General features: G+C 57.3%; 1 protein-coding gene across 1 annotated transcript; it reads right to left on the bottom strand.

The window, feature by feature from the left end:
- Positions 1 to 63: 63 nt before the first annotated feature.
- On the bottom strand, positions 64 to 12,837 carry LOC142845239 (uncharacterized). Its single transcript, XM_075963979.1, has 2 exons — positions 12,195 to 12,837; positions 64 to 199 (listed from the first exon to the last, which is right to left on the bottom strand). Exons 1-2 carry the CDS (start codon positions 12,835 to 12,837, stop codon positions 126 to 128), a joined length of 717 nt encoding a protein of 238 aa, XP_075820094.1. The 3' UTR covers positions 64 to 125.
- Positions 12,838 to 13,744: the final 907 nt, after the last annotated feature.

The following is a 13,744-nucleotide window of genomic DNA, read 5'->3' as shown; positions in this document are numbered from 1 at the left end:
CGGGCTGGGCAGGCAAGTGCAGGCCAGGCCTTGACATGCCAGGGTCCGGCAGCAAACAGGGCCGTCCAGAGCAGTGGGCCGGAGGCAGGGTCTGGGTGAAGGCAAGGTGGAGACAGGGCAGGGTCTCAGGAGACAGTGAGAGCAGCAATGACTCCTAAAGTCCAGGCTCCTGGTGTTTGCCTGTGGCCTCCAATGGTAGCTGGAAGAAAATGCAGAAGGGATAGTGTAAGCCTCTGGGGGCGTGGGCTCAGGACTTGAAGACACAGGAGCTTAGTAAGTCTAGTGAGGCATGAGGCTTTGGGCAGTATATGGCCCTGGTGTCCTCCCAGACACTTGCTCTGTCCACCTGCTTCTGGGTCTCCACCAGTGGTCCAACTCAGGGCACGCTGTACCTTGTCCTCTCCCTTCCAAAGTAAAGACATGCCGTGCTCCTCGGGCCTCTCTGCCATGCCTGCTTTATCATGGCCCCGGGAGAAGAGGCCTGGCTCCCTCAGACCTTCTCTTGACCTCCACTCCCTTCTCAGCAGTCTTCCTCCTTCCTGAGAATCTGACAATCAGACAGGCAGGACGGAAGAGAAGAGAGGTCACCATGGCATCTCCAGGGCTCCCCAAAGACTCCATACTTTTCCATAGACCTGGAATGGGTATGGACCACCGTAACAGGGGGTACGAGGCAGTCCTGGAGATGAAGAACTTCAGACATGGTGCTGCTACAACAGTACCCACAGCCTGCTTCCCATCCATGGCAGACCCTGCACCATGCACGCCAGGCTGGGAATGCCATGCTGGGAATGCCCTTCCTCCCTCTACTACCTGCCTCATTGGCTCTCCTCTTAACCACAGCTCTGAATGGCCACACAGTCACCCCCACAATTCAGAATGAGGAAGCTGAGGCATAGAGAATATGGGGCTTCTTCAAGGTCACAGGGAGTGGGTAATAGACTACAACCCAAACCCTGGACTGATGATGAGCGAGTGCCTTGGGGAACACTTCCATCCGCAGGAGCAGCACCACTGGGTATTTCCCTGTGCACTCCTGAGGGCAAGGACTGGAAAGCTAGTCTGGGCTCAGCATGCTTACTGTGCCAGCCAGCCCAGATCTGCTCTGCTGGAGATATCAGTTTCCCCATTGTCCCTCCACAGCTGAGGGAAGAAGGGAGGTTACAGCCAAGCCCCTCCTTCCTTGTCCTCTCAGCCTCTGGGAGCAGACTCATTGGCTCTGCTGACCCTGCATGTGTAGCAGCCTGGCCCCACCCCAGGGACTCTCTATGCAGCCTGGGCCCAAACTGACCAGCGATTCAAGGTCAGTCACAGCTCTGCATCTCATCCTGGCGTCCTTCCTGGACTGCCTCCTGGACAGCAGCCTCCAGGCCCAGCCCCAGCCTGGGTGGAGGTTCTGAGCTGATGGAAGCCGGGATGGCTGAAGATGGACACTCCTCACAGTCTCTGTTTATGCATCTGTAGAATGGGCAGGACCCCAACTACTCCCAGAAAGAGGGTCAAAGCACACACATTCCAGCCCCATCATGGTCTTTAAAAAGTCCAAACCTGCTCTGCTAACTTCTAACCCTGGTGCCTCCAGGCACCCTGGAAAGCACTTTCCAGGTCTCCTACCTCTACCAGCTCAAGGTAAACATCCTTAGGGATGACCTTTGCTATGGCCTCCCACTGCCTCCCTGACCATCCTCCCCATTACAGAACCAGAGAAGCTATGGACAGGGTCTCAGCCGGCCCCTCATTCTGTTGTTCCTGATACCAGTCCCTCAGCAGAGCCCACCCCTGGTGCATACTCTCTCCCCATGAAAAGCAGGGATCAGCACCAGGCCCAGGATAATGTTGGTAAGGTCTTGAGGAAACACTCACCCAAGCCTGGGTCAGTCACCCAGGCTGTCACTACACAAACCCGGGCCAGCCCGAGTGGCACTTGGGAAACCTAGGTCATCTCGGGAGCTACAACTCACAGCTGTGACCATCCCCTAAATCACCGCCTTTTACCAAGGGGCCTGCATAGCTTGTAAGGACCACTGGCTCCTTGGGCCCTCTCCCCACAACACTGGTTCTGAAGCCCCACTTCCGGATCTGAGGACAAATACAAGCACCCTCAGGCCTCTAGCATCCCTTTGGAAACCTAGCCAGGCAGTGTGGCAGTATCAGTGGTATGTCCCTAAAGACATATGGACTGTGGCACTGGCTTCCAAGGGGCAGTTTGGTGACAAACACAGGCAAGCTCATCCCAGTTCTTGGAAGGACCATACATGGTACACACGGCCCTGTACCCACACTGTCATTGCAGTGAGTAGCCTAAGGACTCTTGTTTTGGGATCCACTTCACAAATGGCCAAGGTCCACAGAGGATCCCTTCCTTGCCCTCGCTTGCCACCATCCCGGGAACCCAGGGCATTAGTTGGGTGTGGGCCTGCCCAGTGTCCCTGCTGGCCAGACTCTTGTCACTGGTCAACTCCTGCAGGGTGGCCAACTATTCCTTGAGTATTGGACGTGGACATAGGTTCCAAATGTCTATCCCAGAGGCAGAAGGTAGCCAGGGAAGCCAGTGGCAGTATAGCCACAGAGCTGTCCCTTAAAGAAGCCCACCAGACAGGCAGATGTTCACTTGCGGACTGGGGGTCGGGGGCAAAAGAAACCAAGGAAGAAGCAGGAAGAAGGGCATAGAGCCAGAGCCAACTAATAGAAGACCGAGAGGGAACATTTCTGGACTGGTTATTAAGAACGTAGGAGGTTTCATTGAGAGGCAGAAGAACGGGCAGATGAGAGCACTGTCCAGTGTCTTGTCAGGCAACCATACTCCTGGAAACCCCCAAGGTCTTCAACAAACACCGCCTATGGACTCCTCAAACAGGTTGTTAAAACGCCTGTAGAGGGACACCAAGGGAGGGAGGCGGTAAGGCTCAGGTCTCTTCCAGGTAGTCTGGCATTCTTTACACCACAGTTCTCAACCTTCCTAATGATGCGACCCTTTAACACAGCTCACGTTGTGACTCCTACAACCATAAAATTATTTTGTGACTACTTCATAACTGTAATTTTGCTCCTGTTATGAATCGTAATGTAAATATAGTATATGCAGAGCCCACCCCCCCTCCATGGGGGTTGCAACCCACAGGTTGAGAACCTTGGACTTGACCTTTGCCTCATCTCTGCTTGGGAAAAAGCACACCTGTCCCAGAGGCATCACAACCAACATAAGAGAGAGCCATAGCAGGGCCTGGCTGTCCTCTGTCACAGGAGCGTCTGGGTGCCAACGCACTGGTCCCCTGCCTACACTGGAGCCTGCCTCCAGTGGCCCTTCAGCAGGAGCCTGCAGCCACCTGCCCGGCTCCTCCCATAAGGTCCCTCTCCTCCTTCTCAGCCCCAACAAGTCCAAGTGGATTGCTGGGAGTTGTGGTTCAGGCCTCATCTAATTTTCATGAGAGGCATCTGTGATGTCAGGGGACACAATAACACGGAGAGAGGAAGGAGACCCTTATCAGTGGGGACAATGACTGGACTGATGTGCAAGCAGGGGCATCTGGTGGCCATCACTGAGATGGGAAAGTGGAGAGGTCATGTGTCCCTTGTGTGACGGCGTTCACACGTGTCTGTGTAACCCCTGTCTACACACATACGTTCATTTATACGAGCACAGGAAAGGTGTATTTATATAATGTGCCGGACAGCCCAGCCTCAGAGGTACACCCACTCGGCTGTCCAGAGGAAGATGAACCAGTCAGGCTGGGAAAGATGGGCTCATCTAGGTAGCAAGTTTCAGAAAACCATGATGGCCAGGAGCTAGGGGAGGAGGACAGTTGAGTCAGATGCTCTCCCACAGGAAGTGGCCCTGAAGCCACTGGAGTGTGTACAGAGGTCCTCTGCTCTACCTAGCCTGGGTCCCTCCCTTCTGCCACGGTCCATACACTGCTCCTTGAGAGGGTTCCTGGTCTCCTCAGGACTGGAGCAGGCACTCTGAGTTCCATACTTTCCAAGGCCATGCTCTGTCCTCCCCTAGTGAATGCCCGGCACACCTTGCAGGTGCCTGCCAGCCTCATCCCCCAGAGATGGTCCAAGCATCCATCAGGACCCAGGAAGGCAGCCTGGCCTGTCATGGGCAGCCCACAGAATTTTAGAGCCTACAAGCTTCAAGATCAGCTAGAGATGGTTCATGCTTCCCATCCCAAGTGTTGAGGGATCCTCAGGCTAAATGTTCCCTACTAATTATAAGGCTGTCACTGGCTCTCTCTCCAGAAAAGGGAGTGACTATCTTGCATCTGCCCCTGCCAAACCACTAGCCCCCTCTCTGGTAGAGTCCCATCTCCAGATCTGAGTAACACTGGGAAGTATATATACCCTTCTATCCACTCTGGTTCTCAAAGACAGTGTCAAATTTGTACCAAATCCTCCACAGGCTCTTTTCTCCCAACACCCTTCTCAAGGCCCGGTTGTTTACTTCCTAGTGTCTAGATACTAGATTCTGCTGAGAAAGTTGGCTCGCCTCGAAATGACAAAGCATCTTCTAGGACCCCCAGAGAAGTCTCAGAGGGGAGGAAGTAGTAGCAAGGTGTCAGTGGGGAGGTCCCATTGGTGGAATTAATGATGCCTTAGCAAGTGGGGCGAAGAGCAGCAATCAGAAGAGAAAGAGGAATCCATAACTTGGCTTCTTGAGTGCCACCTGCAGGCAAGAATAAGCATGGCCCCTCATGACCATTCAAGTCTTTGGAGCACTGGGGGCGGAGTTAACTGATCCAAGCCATACCGGAAGACCAGAGATTCCCACCTAGATCCAGTCCAGCCTAGTGTAAATTCCAGTGTAAACGCCACTGGAGTTTACCACTCCAGTTTAAACTCAATCAAAACACACGCACGCGTACACACACACACACACACACACACACACACACACACACACTCACAACAATCAGGCCCAGTAACTTGGTCTCCACATCATGCTTCAGGAGTATAGATAGGATGCTGTCAAAGACCCTTCTCCAGCCTCCGTGTGTCCATCTTTTCTCAAGGCCCTGCCCTAGTCCCAGATCAACAGATCAACCAGGGGCCTGCGCCTTGTGTCCCCTCCCCACTCAGGCTGCCAATGGCATCCTAGACACCAGCTACAAAAGCCACTCTGTAGTCCTGGGGCCTCTAAACAGTGCCCTCCTGTGTACTGGACGAGGCTGCAATGGGGGAGGGGCAGGCGCCCTGGGCACTGAGGACTGTCTAGGAGACGGGGGGTGGGAGTCCTTCTTGCTCATGGTGTTCCCTATATCCCCACTCCCATGGGTCTCCTGGACTTCAGTCACCAGTTGCAGAGGTGACCTTGCCACCTGGCCCTGACAGGGCCTCTAATGTGGGGTCAAGGCAACCTGTGTGAAGTCCTCAGGACTCAGGGCCAGAGAGGGCCAAACATCTGGGAAACCCTCCCCCTTCCCGGAGGTACAAACATAAAGAGGGGGTATCTGTATGGCTTGCTCTCCAGCCATGGCCTCAGGCCCATTTGCCTGGTGCAGCCCGGGCCAGCAAGGCCTCTTGAAGCTCTACCCTCAGCAGAGAAGTGGGGTGGCCCATGCATCAGTCCCACAAGGGATACATGGACAGAAGACCCTGAAACAGAGGCAGGAGTCACCCAATTCATCAGCCCCAGTAAGCCACTCCTCTCCATGACACAGAGTAATTCAGGGGATGTGGCTGGAAACCAGGCTGAACTGCCAGGAGGAAAGATCAGACAGAACATGGGGCCTCTCTGACAGTGTCTGGAGGGACTCTGCCAGGGCCCAGCCCTTCTCCAGGCCAGTGTACAATCCACCTTGACTTGGATTATCTAAAGAGAGCAATACAACAGTCACCTCCATCACAGGGAAGATGAATAGTCCTAGGTTTCCTGGGAAGGAAGAGACTCTGTTCCCATTGTTCACTGCAGCTTGACTCCTGCCTTACTGCACCCCTTCTTGTCCAGTACCCATCACCCCAACCCACCTGGCACCGAAAGCACTCCATATGCCAAACTCCCTTGGCCTGTGCCGATACCATGCCTTGGTCCTGCTGCTCAGGCCCAAGAAACCCAGGGCAGGTCTGAGGCTATGGCCCACAAGCAGGGCTCCTACTGGCAGAGCTCAGGTGCTAGGTAGGGGAAAGAGGGGACGAAGGTCTTGAGCCAGGACCTTTGGCAAATTTCCTAAGTGGCCACTCCTCTCCAGCTGCAACAGGAGTCACCTTTTTTTGTTGTTGTTGTTGTCTACGCTGTCCCTTTTTCCCCATCATTTCTTTTGAAAGCCAGCTGTATTTTTGATACTTTTTCAAAAAATTTTATTGAGCAGAAGACCCTATGCCCTGTACCCTATGCCCTGTTTCTTAAGCTAGTGCTCAAGGGGACCCATCACCTTCTTAAGCTAGTGCTCAAGGGGAATGTAAGACTAGGCTATGTCCTGGAGAGCAAGGCCCCACCCACCCCAGCCACCTCCAAGGGCAACTAGCAGCAGCTTTCTTGGGAGGACAAGGCAGAGGAAGAGAAAAAGTGTTCTCCAGATGGGCAGCTAAGCACCGAGGAACCAAGATGTGTGTGCTTGGCGTGTGTACATTAGTACACGTGTGCAGGTAGGGCATGAGTCACACAGCGTATGGGTGCACCTACGTATACGAGAATGTGTGTCTGTATGTATGTGTGGACAGTGAGGATTTGCTCCCTGAGTGATAAATCTGTGAGCCTGCTCATGTGAGAGTATTGCGTATGCGGTGTGCATGTGGCTTTGTGAGTGTTTAGTGTGGTACGCACACGGCATTGTGTGTAAGTCCAAGTGGGCACACCGAACAGTACATATGAGTGGCCAAGTGTGTGGGAGCAAGAAGCACAGGTGTGCACAAGTCCGTGGCATGTAGGGGCAAGGTTGTAATCATGGGTGTCAGTGTGCTATGGTCATAGAAGGATGCTGCCAAGCCATCAGCATGGTGACCTGGGCTGCATGACGGTTGGGGTCTCAGGCTGGGTAGCAGGAGCATGTGGAAGAGACAGGCAGGGCACAGACCCAGGGAGCTGTCTCCCCAGTACTGAAGCCATATTCTTTCCCACTCGGATTCTGAAACACTTAAATGAGCTCCCAGAGGCCCAGGCCACCAAGCCTGGTCTTCCACCTTCACTTTGGGCACCTTGTAAGCCCATGTTCTGCCAATCTCACTCTGACCTACCCCTCGCCAACCCACCATGACAGGAGAGTGGCTGGTCTAAAGTCACAGTGCCAACAAGCCTGGTGAGGTTCCCATTATGTGACTTTTGGCCTACTATGGGTACAGGAGCATGGAAAAGTCAGTGCATGGATGTCAGTGGGTAAGCCTGGGATTTGGGGCTCTTCCATCAGTATCCTCACATTCAAGCTTGTCAAGGTCAGCCATGAGGGTCCAGGCTGCCCTCACATGGCCTGAGGAATCCCAAGGGCCATACCTTGGAACCCTTCCTCTAACTTTCTGTCACTCCCATGCCTTTCAATCCAATGTCTCAGCTGAAAATCATGCACGAGGGCTTTGCCATCCTTTGCCTGGGCTCTTCTTAAGGTCTAACCTTGCCTCTAAGCTTCCTAGACCTGTCCTGGCTAAGTCAGAATGTCACTTGTCCCTGGAAAGGACCAATGGGCTCGGAAGATCAGCACCTGCAGGTTGACAGCAGCTTCAGGCCCTATAGTAGCCAGGCTGAGGGGTTCTCCATCACTCTTGACCTAACACGGACCCATAGACCTCCTGGGAGTGAGAAGTTAGGTGGTAGGCAAGTTGGGAACTGAGGGATTGAGGGGCGATGGTGTGGGACAGTGGTGGGCACTTGTGTGAAGGCATGAGATGGTAGGGGCGCTGCGTGAGGTGAGATGAAGAACTCCAGAGACCGATATGATGCCATCTGATGATGACCAGAGGTGAGGAGGGAGGGGAGGGGACAAGGGGTGAGTGTGTGTATGGGTTGCATAATGCTAACAGTTAGTCTGTCTGACAGAGGGTGCAGGAAGCCAGAGGCATGCTCGTCCCCAGCCTGGATATTCTGGGAAAAAGTAACATGGATCTTCCCAACCATCAGTGTATCTCTGGAACCTCGTAGCAATCCCCCTTACACACAGGCACATGTGAAGTAAGTTCCACTTGCTGTGTTGCTTATGCCAACATGAGTCCCAGTGATCCCACAGTGGGCACGTGGTTTGGGCAGTGATGTGTGAGCCCCTCTCCCACCCCCGCCACACGTCTCTTTGTGGAATATTTGTGTCTGTTGCACACTGGCACTTGGACTACTTTAGGTCACATCAGCCTAGGCACTCTCCTGTGTGACAAACTTACCTATACCTCCTGTGTCATGGCAACCAGGAGTGTGGCAGCCCCATACAATAGAGCATGCATTCTCTTGATTGGTGTCCCTGAGACCCAATGTCCAAAGGCATAGCCACCATTTCTTTGACATGTCTATCAACCCAAGTGACCAAGTGTCTATGTTTGGCCCTCAGATGCCTCCTAGCTTCAGCATACAGGGCAAAGCCCTTAGGGTTCTTGGGTTCTGTTCTTTGCTTTCCCCCTCAGTTTCTGTCTAGCCCTCACACCTGCACTCATACTCCCAGGGTCCTCTCAAATCTTTCTGATCTTATCTTTGCTTTTCTCCTGTTCTGAGGCTTTTGAGTTTGGGCACTCCTAGGACTCCCCTAGGGGAGCTACACCTCTGGGTTATCTTAGGCCCTAGGACTTTGTCAGGCCCCTATCCTATATTTCCACTAAGCCAAGCACTTGTGTTGTGTGTGTTGAGGGGGAGCTGGTTTTGCTCTCACCTATACTTCCAGCATCTTTGTATGATGGGCAGGCACCTCTGTGTGTTTGTGAGCTGTGCACAAGGCCCCAGAGGCCCAGTGTTTACCCAGAATTCACAGTTTAAGCCTTGATGCAGCTGTACCCCAAGTGGCACAAGGGCCATAAGGGTGGACATTCAGGCATAGTGGAGTCCACAGAACCCTTCTGGTCCAGACTTGCTTGGGGAGGGAGGGTGCTAGAGCCCCTTTCATGTAGAGGGAGTACATGCACACACGTGGAAAGCTGCATGCAAGCATACATAGCATGCAACCTGCAGACTGTCCCACACGCACGTGCATCCGTTGGCACATATGTACACGTGCCCACAAACATAGTCACGCCTGTGCACTGCACACACATGCCAGGCGAGTTTGGGAGATGGTGATGCAGGCTCAGTCTGAAACACCAGATGCGTCAATGGCTCTGGCTGCGGGAGCCAAGGGACAAGAGAGGGCGGCTGGGGGTTGCCCAAGATGGGGCCTGGAGCTTGGGTCCGCGGCGGAGGAGACGGAAGGGGCGGGCAGGGCCGGCGCGGCGCGGCGCAGCGCAGCGCGGGCGCCCTCTCTTGGTCGTTCGCGACAGCGCGCCGGGTCCTCCCGCCCTCCACCACCGCAGCCCGGCGCCGGTCGCCTGGGCCTGGAGCCCGCGGCATCCCCTGGGGACTGACTTCGCGTCCCCAGACCCGCTCTGAGGAGGCAGAACTGGGCCAGGCGGGCAGCCAGGCGACCAGGACTCCATAGGAGGCTGCCCAGGCCCCTGCCGCTCGCCGGGCCCTGCTTGGGGCCCGCTGCTCCCTGGCCTAATCGCTGTGTCCGCAGGCGCAGAGCCGCCTCGGAATCCGGCTGGTCTGGACGCTGCAGACCCAGCACACTGCGGACCCGGAACGTCGAATATCTGGATGGGTGCGAGGGGTCGGGGCGTTCCAAGAAAAGAATGCGCGTTCCCATTTCGCGGTCTCAGCTACCGAGGCCCAAGAGCCTCTGAGCAAAAGAAGGGTCTTGGAGGGCTCTGCAACTTGGCGGCAGCCCCTCCGCGGCTCAAGGTTCATAGGAGTGCGGTATGAAGCCGAAGGCGACGAAATCGCCTCCTCTCCGCCCCCGCTCGGGATCGAGGCGGGGACAAGCGTCCTTCTCTCGGTTCCGAGGCAGCAAACTCCCTGCTCGTTCTCCCAGCGCGTCGCGCGTCCGCGCGTCTCCCTGGCGCATCCCTTGGCCTTGGGGCTCTGCCCCGGCCTCCCGGGCTCTGGAGCTACCCCGCAGGTCTCCAGTCCCCAGATCGAGGCGCAACAAGTCTGAAGGCAGTGCTGAACAGCTACGAGCAAGGGGAGAGGGAGGGTGCAGGGCCCCGCGCCGGGCACTCGGCGCTCCGGGATCCCCGAACTCGCGCTATGTCCACCTCTCGGGACCGGGAGGTGGCGGCAGGCTCACGGGACTGACTCGGCAGCTGCCCACTCCCCCTTCCAAGGCCCCAAATCTGCGCGCTCGGGGACGCGCCCAGGAGCTTCTGCCCCCTCCTTTGACTGCTTGACCTTGCTTGGGTACTCAAAGCCAGACCCTACAGCACCCCGGTGGCATTCAAGCGCAGAGTTTTGAGGCCACCCGCGATCTGGAAGGGAACAGCTACCTTCTCGACCTCCCTTGCTGCTGCGGCTGCTGGAAGGGTCTCAGAGAAATGGAAGGCTTGAAGGTTCCGGGAGATGTTACATTTGCTTTCTCGGATCCCAAATGCGGGATACCGCCTCTCAGATAATGAAAACGACCCCAGCCTTTCTCCCCACCCCTCCGCCTGCTGTTTGTGCCCCTGCAGTAGCTCTCACGAGGAGGGTCGTGTGTTTGTGGCTACAGAGCAGGGCGCAGAGGGTCTCCTCGGGTCCCCAGAGTGCAGGAGACACGCAGACCTCCCAACCCCCTCCCCAACACGTATTCCAAGTGGCTCCTCTGGGGCGGGAGTGCGCGCCCCGTGCCCACCCACGCGCCTTCATGCCTTTCAACTCCCTCGGAGTTGCCGCTAAGGAATCTGCACCCCAGACCCAAGGGAGAGGAACATGATGGGGACTGCGGGGAGGGAAGGGGCGCTGAAGGAGTGTATTAAGGTTGGTCTAGTCCTAGCCCGGTCCGCGCGCTCAGAGAAACTTGGAAACCCAAAATAAAAGTGGAAAGGGTAAGGGTGCCCAACAGGCCCGAGAGGGTGCTAGGCTGGTGCAGCTCTCTGGGTTGCCTGGGAGTGACCAAGCAGGAGCCACCGCGGCCAGGCGGAGGGACCGGAGCAGAGCCGCAGCCTCGGACCAGCCCTCGAGCCACCTCGCTTCGCAGCGATTATCCGCTAGGTCGCCCCTCTCCCTATGTCTGGGATGCTTTCTACCCAGCTTAAGCTGTACAGAGGACCGGGGAAAGGGCTCCCGGTAGGATCCACAGCCCTCGGCCTCTCAGGAGGGGGCGGGGGCCGTGCTCATTCCTCGAGGCAGCGGCACGCAGCTCCGAAAGAGCGCAGCGGCAGCGGAGGCTGGTGGCCTCTGCCCACTGGAGAAACGCAACCGGGAGTGCTAGGAGCCCAGCCCCGCTGCTTCGGTTGGTGAGGGCAGCGGGCCGACCTAAAGTTCAAGGCAGCCTATCTGCTTCGCCTATCCAACCGAACAGGACAGAACACCGGGAGGGGACGAGCTGGGGCGTTTGCGTGTGTCAGTTGTGATGGTGGGGGCACGAGGATAGCCCTTTTTCCTAATTTGGAAATAGGCCTCCGGGGGTCTCCTCTCTCAGCCATTGTCGGGGCTATGAGAACTGTGAGGGAGAGTCTGGGGGCTTCTCTGCCTGCCTCCAGCTCTGTGCGTGGCGTGGGGGAGATGCAGCGGGGCCCTATAATAATGTAACGGGCTCTGGGCAAGACCAGGGAATGGGGGACACATCGGGTTTTCTCTCGCGAGCCTCCTTGGGCCATCATAGGGAGCCAGGCGGGGCTCCCTTATACCCATGTCAGCATCTGTGTGTCGGGGCGCCGCGGGAACGCCTTCCCCAGCGCGCCCCGGGTCTATGCTGGTGTTAGAGCAGGGGTCCTTTCCCTTTCTCGGCCCAGCCTGCCAGATTGGCCCGGCTCTGCCTGGTGAGGATGAGGGGGAGGTGAGGAGCACCAAGAAGCCTCTCCCACGTCCAGGGCGCCCCCTCCTCAGCCAGCCCAATGCGGGCGCGCAGAGACCTGCCAGATTCCGTTGCCGCCGCTGGAGGAGGAAGGGGGCTGGGGGGGGGGGCTTGTTCAAACTCCCAAGCTCCAAGCCCAAACCAGGGTGCTGAGAAGCCCCAAACGGCGAAGTTGGGAAGTCCTAGAGGCCACCCCTCCCCCGACCACCTCCCAGCGCAAGACGCCCCCTCTCGCCGCGTCCCCAACCCCGCCGAAGCCTTTCTTACCTTCCCCAGCAGTAGAGGCCCCGCGGGCTAGGACTTGATCCAGCGACTTGTAAAGCTCCCGGAGCGCACCGCGTCGCCAGCGGCCGAGCAGCGCGCCCGACCCGAGGCTACTGTCGCTGCCGCCCCCGACCCGCTCCGGGCCCGGCCGAGACGTTCCCAAGAGCGCACCCCGCGGTCGCTCGCAGGCTCCTCCCCACCCCCTGCCTGGCGGAGCCCCCCGGGCGCCGGGAGGGTCTGGATGCCCGGGCTGCAGGCTATGCGGGGAGCGCGGGCCCGGAGCCGGGTTAGGACGCGGCGCGGACGCCTGTGCCGTTGGCTCGCCCGCTCCGCTCCCTCTGCCGGAGCCACCGCCAACGCCGCGCCTGCCGCCGCCGCCGCCTGCGCCCGCCGCTCCCTCTCCGGCCGCGCCGCCGCTCCGGTCCTCTCGCCTGCCGGGCTCTTCTCGCCTTTTTTCCCCTTCCTGGGGGGGGGGGGGTGAGCCGAACGGAGCCGGGGGCGGGGCGGCGCGGGCAGAAGGAGGAGGAGGCCGAGGACGCGGGGAAGGAGGAGGAGAGAGGCAAGCTGCTCCCCCGCCCGGCTGCCGGCGCTCCCCAATCTCTCGCTCTCTGAAACTGGATCCCGAATCGGGAGCCAGAGACTGCATTACGGATTACATCAGGCTTTATAGAGCTTCCAGATCACACATTAGAGGGGGAGCGCGAGCGGGGGGCGGGTTGGGGGAGGGGAACGAGATCGCGGAGAAGGGGTGCGACGCACAGGCGTGCGCACCTAGGACAGCCGGCTCCTGCCCCACGCAGCAGGAAAGCCAAGAGTTGGGACTGTGCTCTCTTCCAGCAGGGGAGTGACTGCATCCATCTGGGTGACAGGTGATGGTCCAACAAACAAATGGATGGAGAAGAGGAGTTAGGGGCTGTGCACAGACCTGTAGGTGTGTGGGTGGAGGCAGGTGAGTGTAAGTAGAGGCTGGTGGGAGGGTGGATGAATGGACAGGTAATGGTCTGGGTCAGGGTCGGTGGAATAGTGGAGGTGGGTGAGGGTGAGTGGGAAAAGTGGATTTGGTTGGTGGCACTAGGGGAGGCTTACATAGATGGGTGGGTCATGCAGATGGGAAGGATGATGCATGCATAGGTGGATGAGTGGGTGGGTGGGTTGGATGAGTGATGGGCAAAGAAATGGAGTCAGAGGCAGGGACTGGGGCCCTTCCAAGAACAGGGGTGGGGCGCTGAACTGCTTCAGTTGGGTCTAATGTGTCTAGACTTACCTAGGAGAGGACCTCGTGTCCTGTGATGCTGAGGAGAGGGGAGCTAGCCAGGGAGAGAGCCAAAAGGAGGTGGGTTTTAAATTGATCGTGCATGCCAGTTTCCATCTATGGGTGGAGATGGGCCTCTTCAGCTGCGTGTCTTCCTCTGTTAGGTGCCCAAAGGAATCCCTCTAGCAGACATGTTCAACCTGCAGCCCGCCAGCTCCGTGCATCCCAGGACAACGATGAGTGTGACCCTACACATTGATGGACTACAATGTCACATTCCAGTCAAAAGACTGTTGAAGCT

The sequence above is a fragment of the Microtus pennsylvanicus genome, chromosome 2, assembly GCF_037038515.1.
Source record: "Microtus pennsylvanicus isolate mMicPen1 chromosome 2, mMicPen1.hap1, whole genome shotgun sequence".
Classification (NCBI taxonomy): domain Eukaryota; kingdom Metazoa; phylum Chordata; class Mammalia; order Rodentia; family Cricetidae; genus Microtus; species Microtus pennsylvanicus.
The sequence above is the reverse complement of the archived record's forward strand: the minus strand, read 5'-3'. Positions and strand labels throughout refer to the sequence as shown.

Excerpts from the sequence above, each read along its gene's own strand:
- LOC142845239 (XM_075963979.1), bottom strand. The coding sequence starts at position 12,837 with ATGCAGTCTCTGGCTCCCGATTCGGGATCCAGTTTCAGAGAGCGAGAG. Across the intron at positions 200-12,194 it reads GGCCTCTACTGCTGGGGAAG|CTACCATTGGAGGCCACAGG; the intron begins GTAAGAAAGGCT and ends ATTTTCTTCCAG.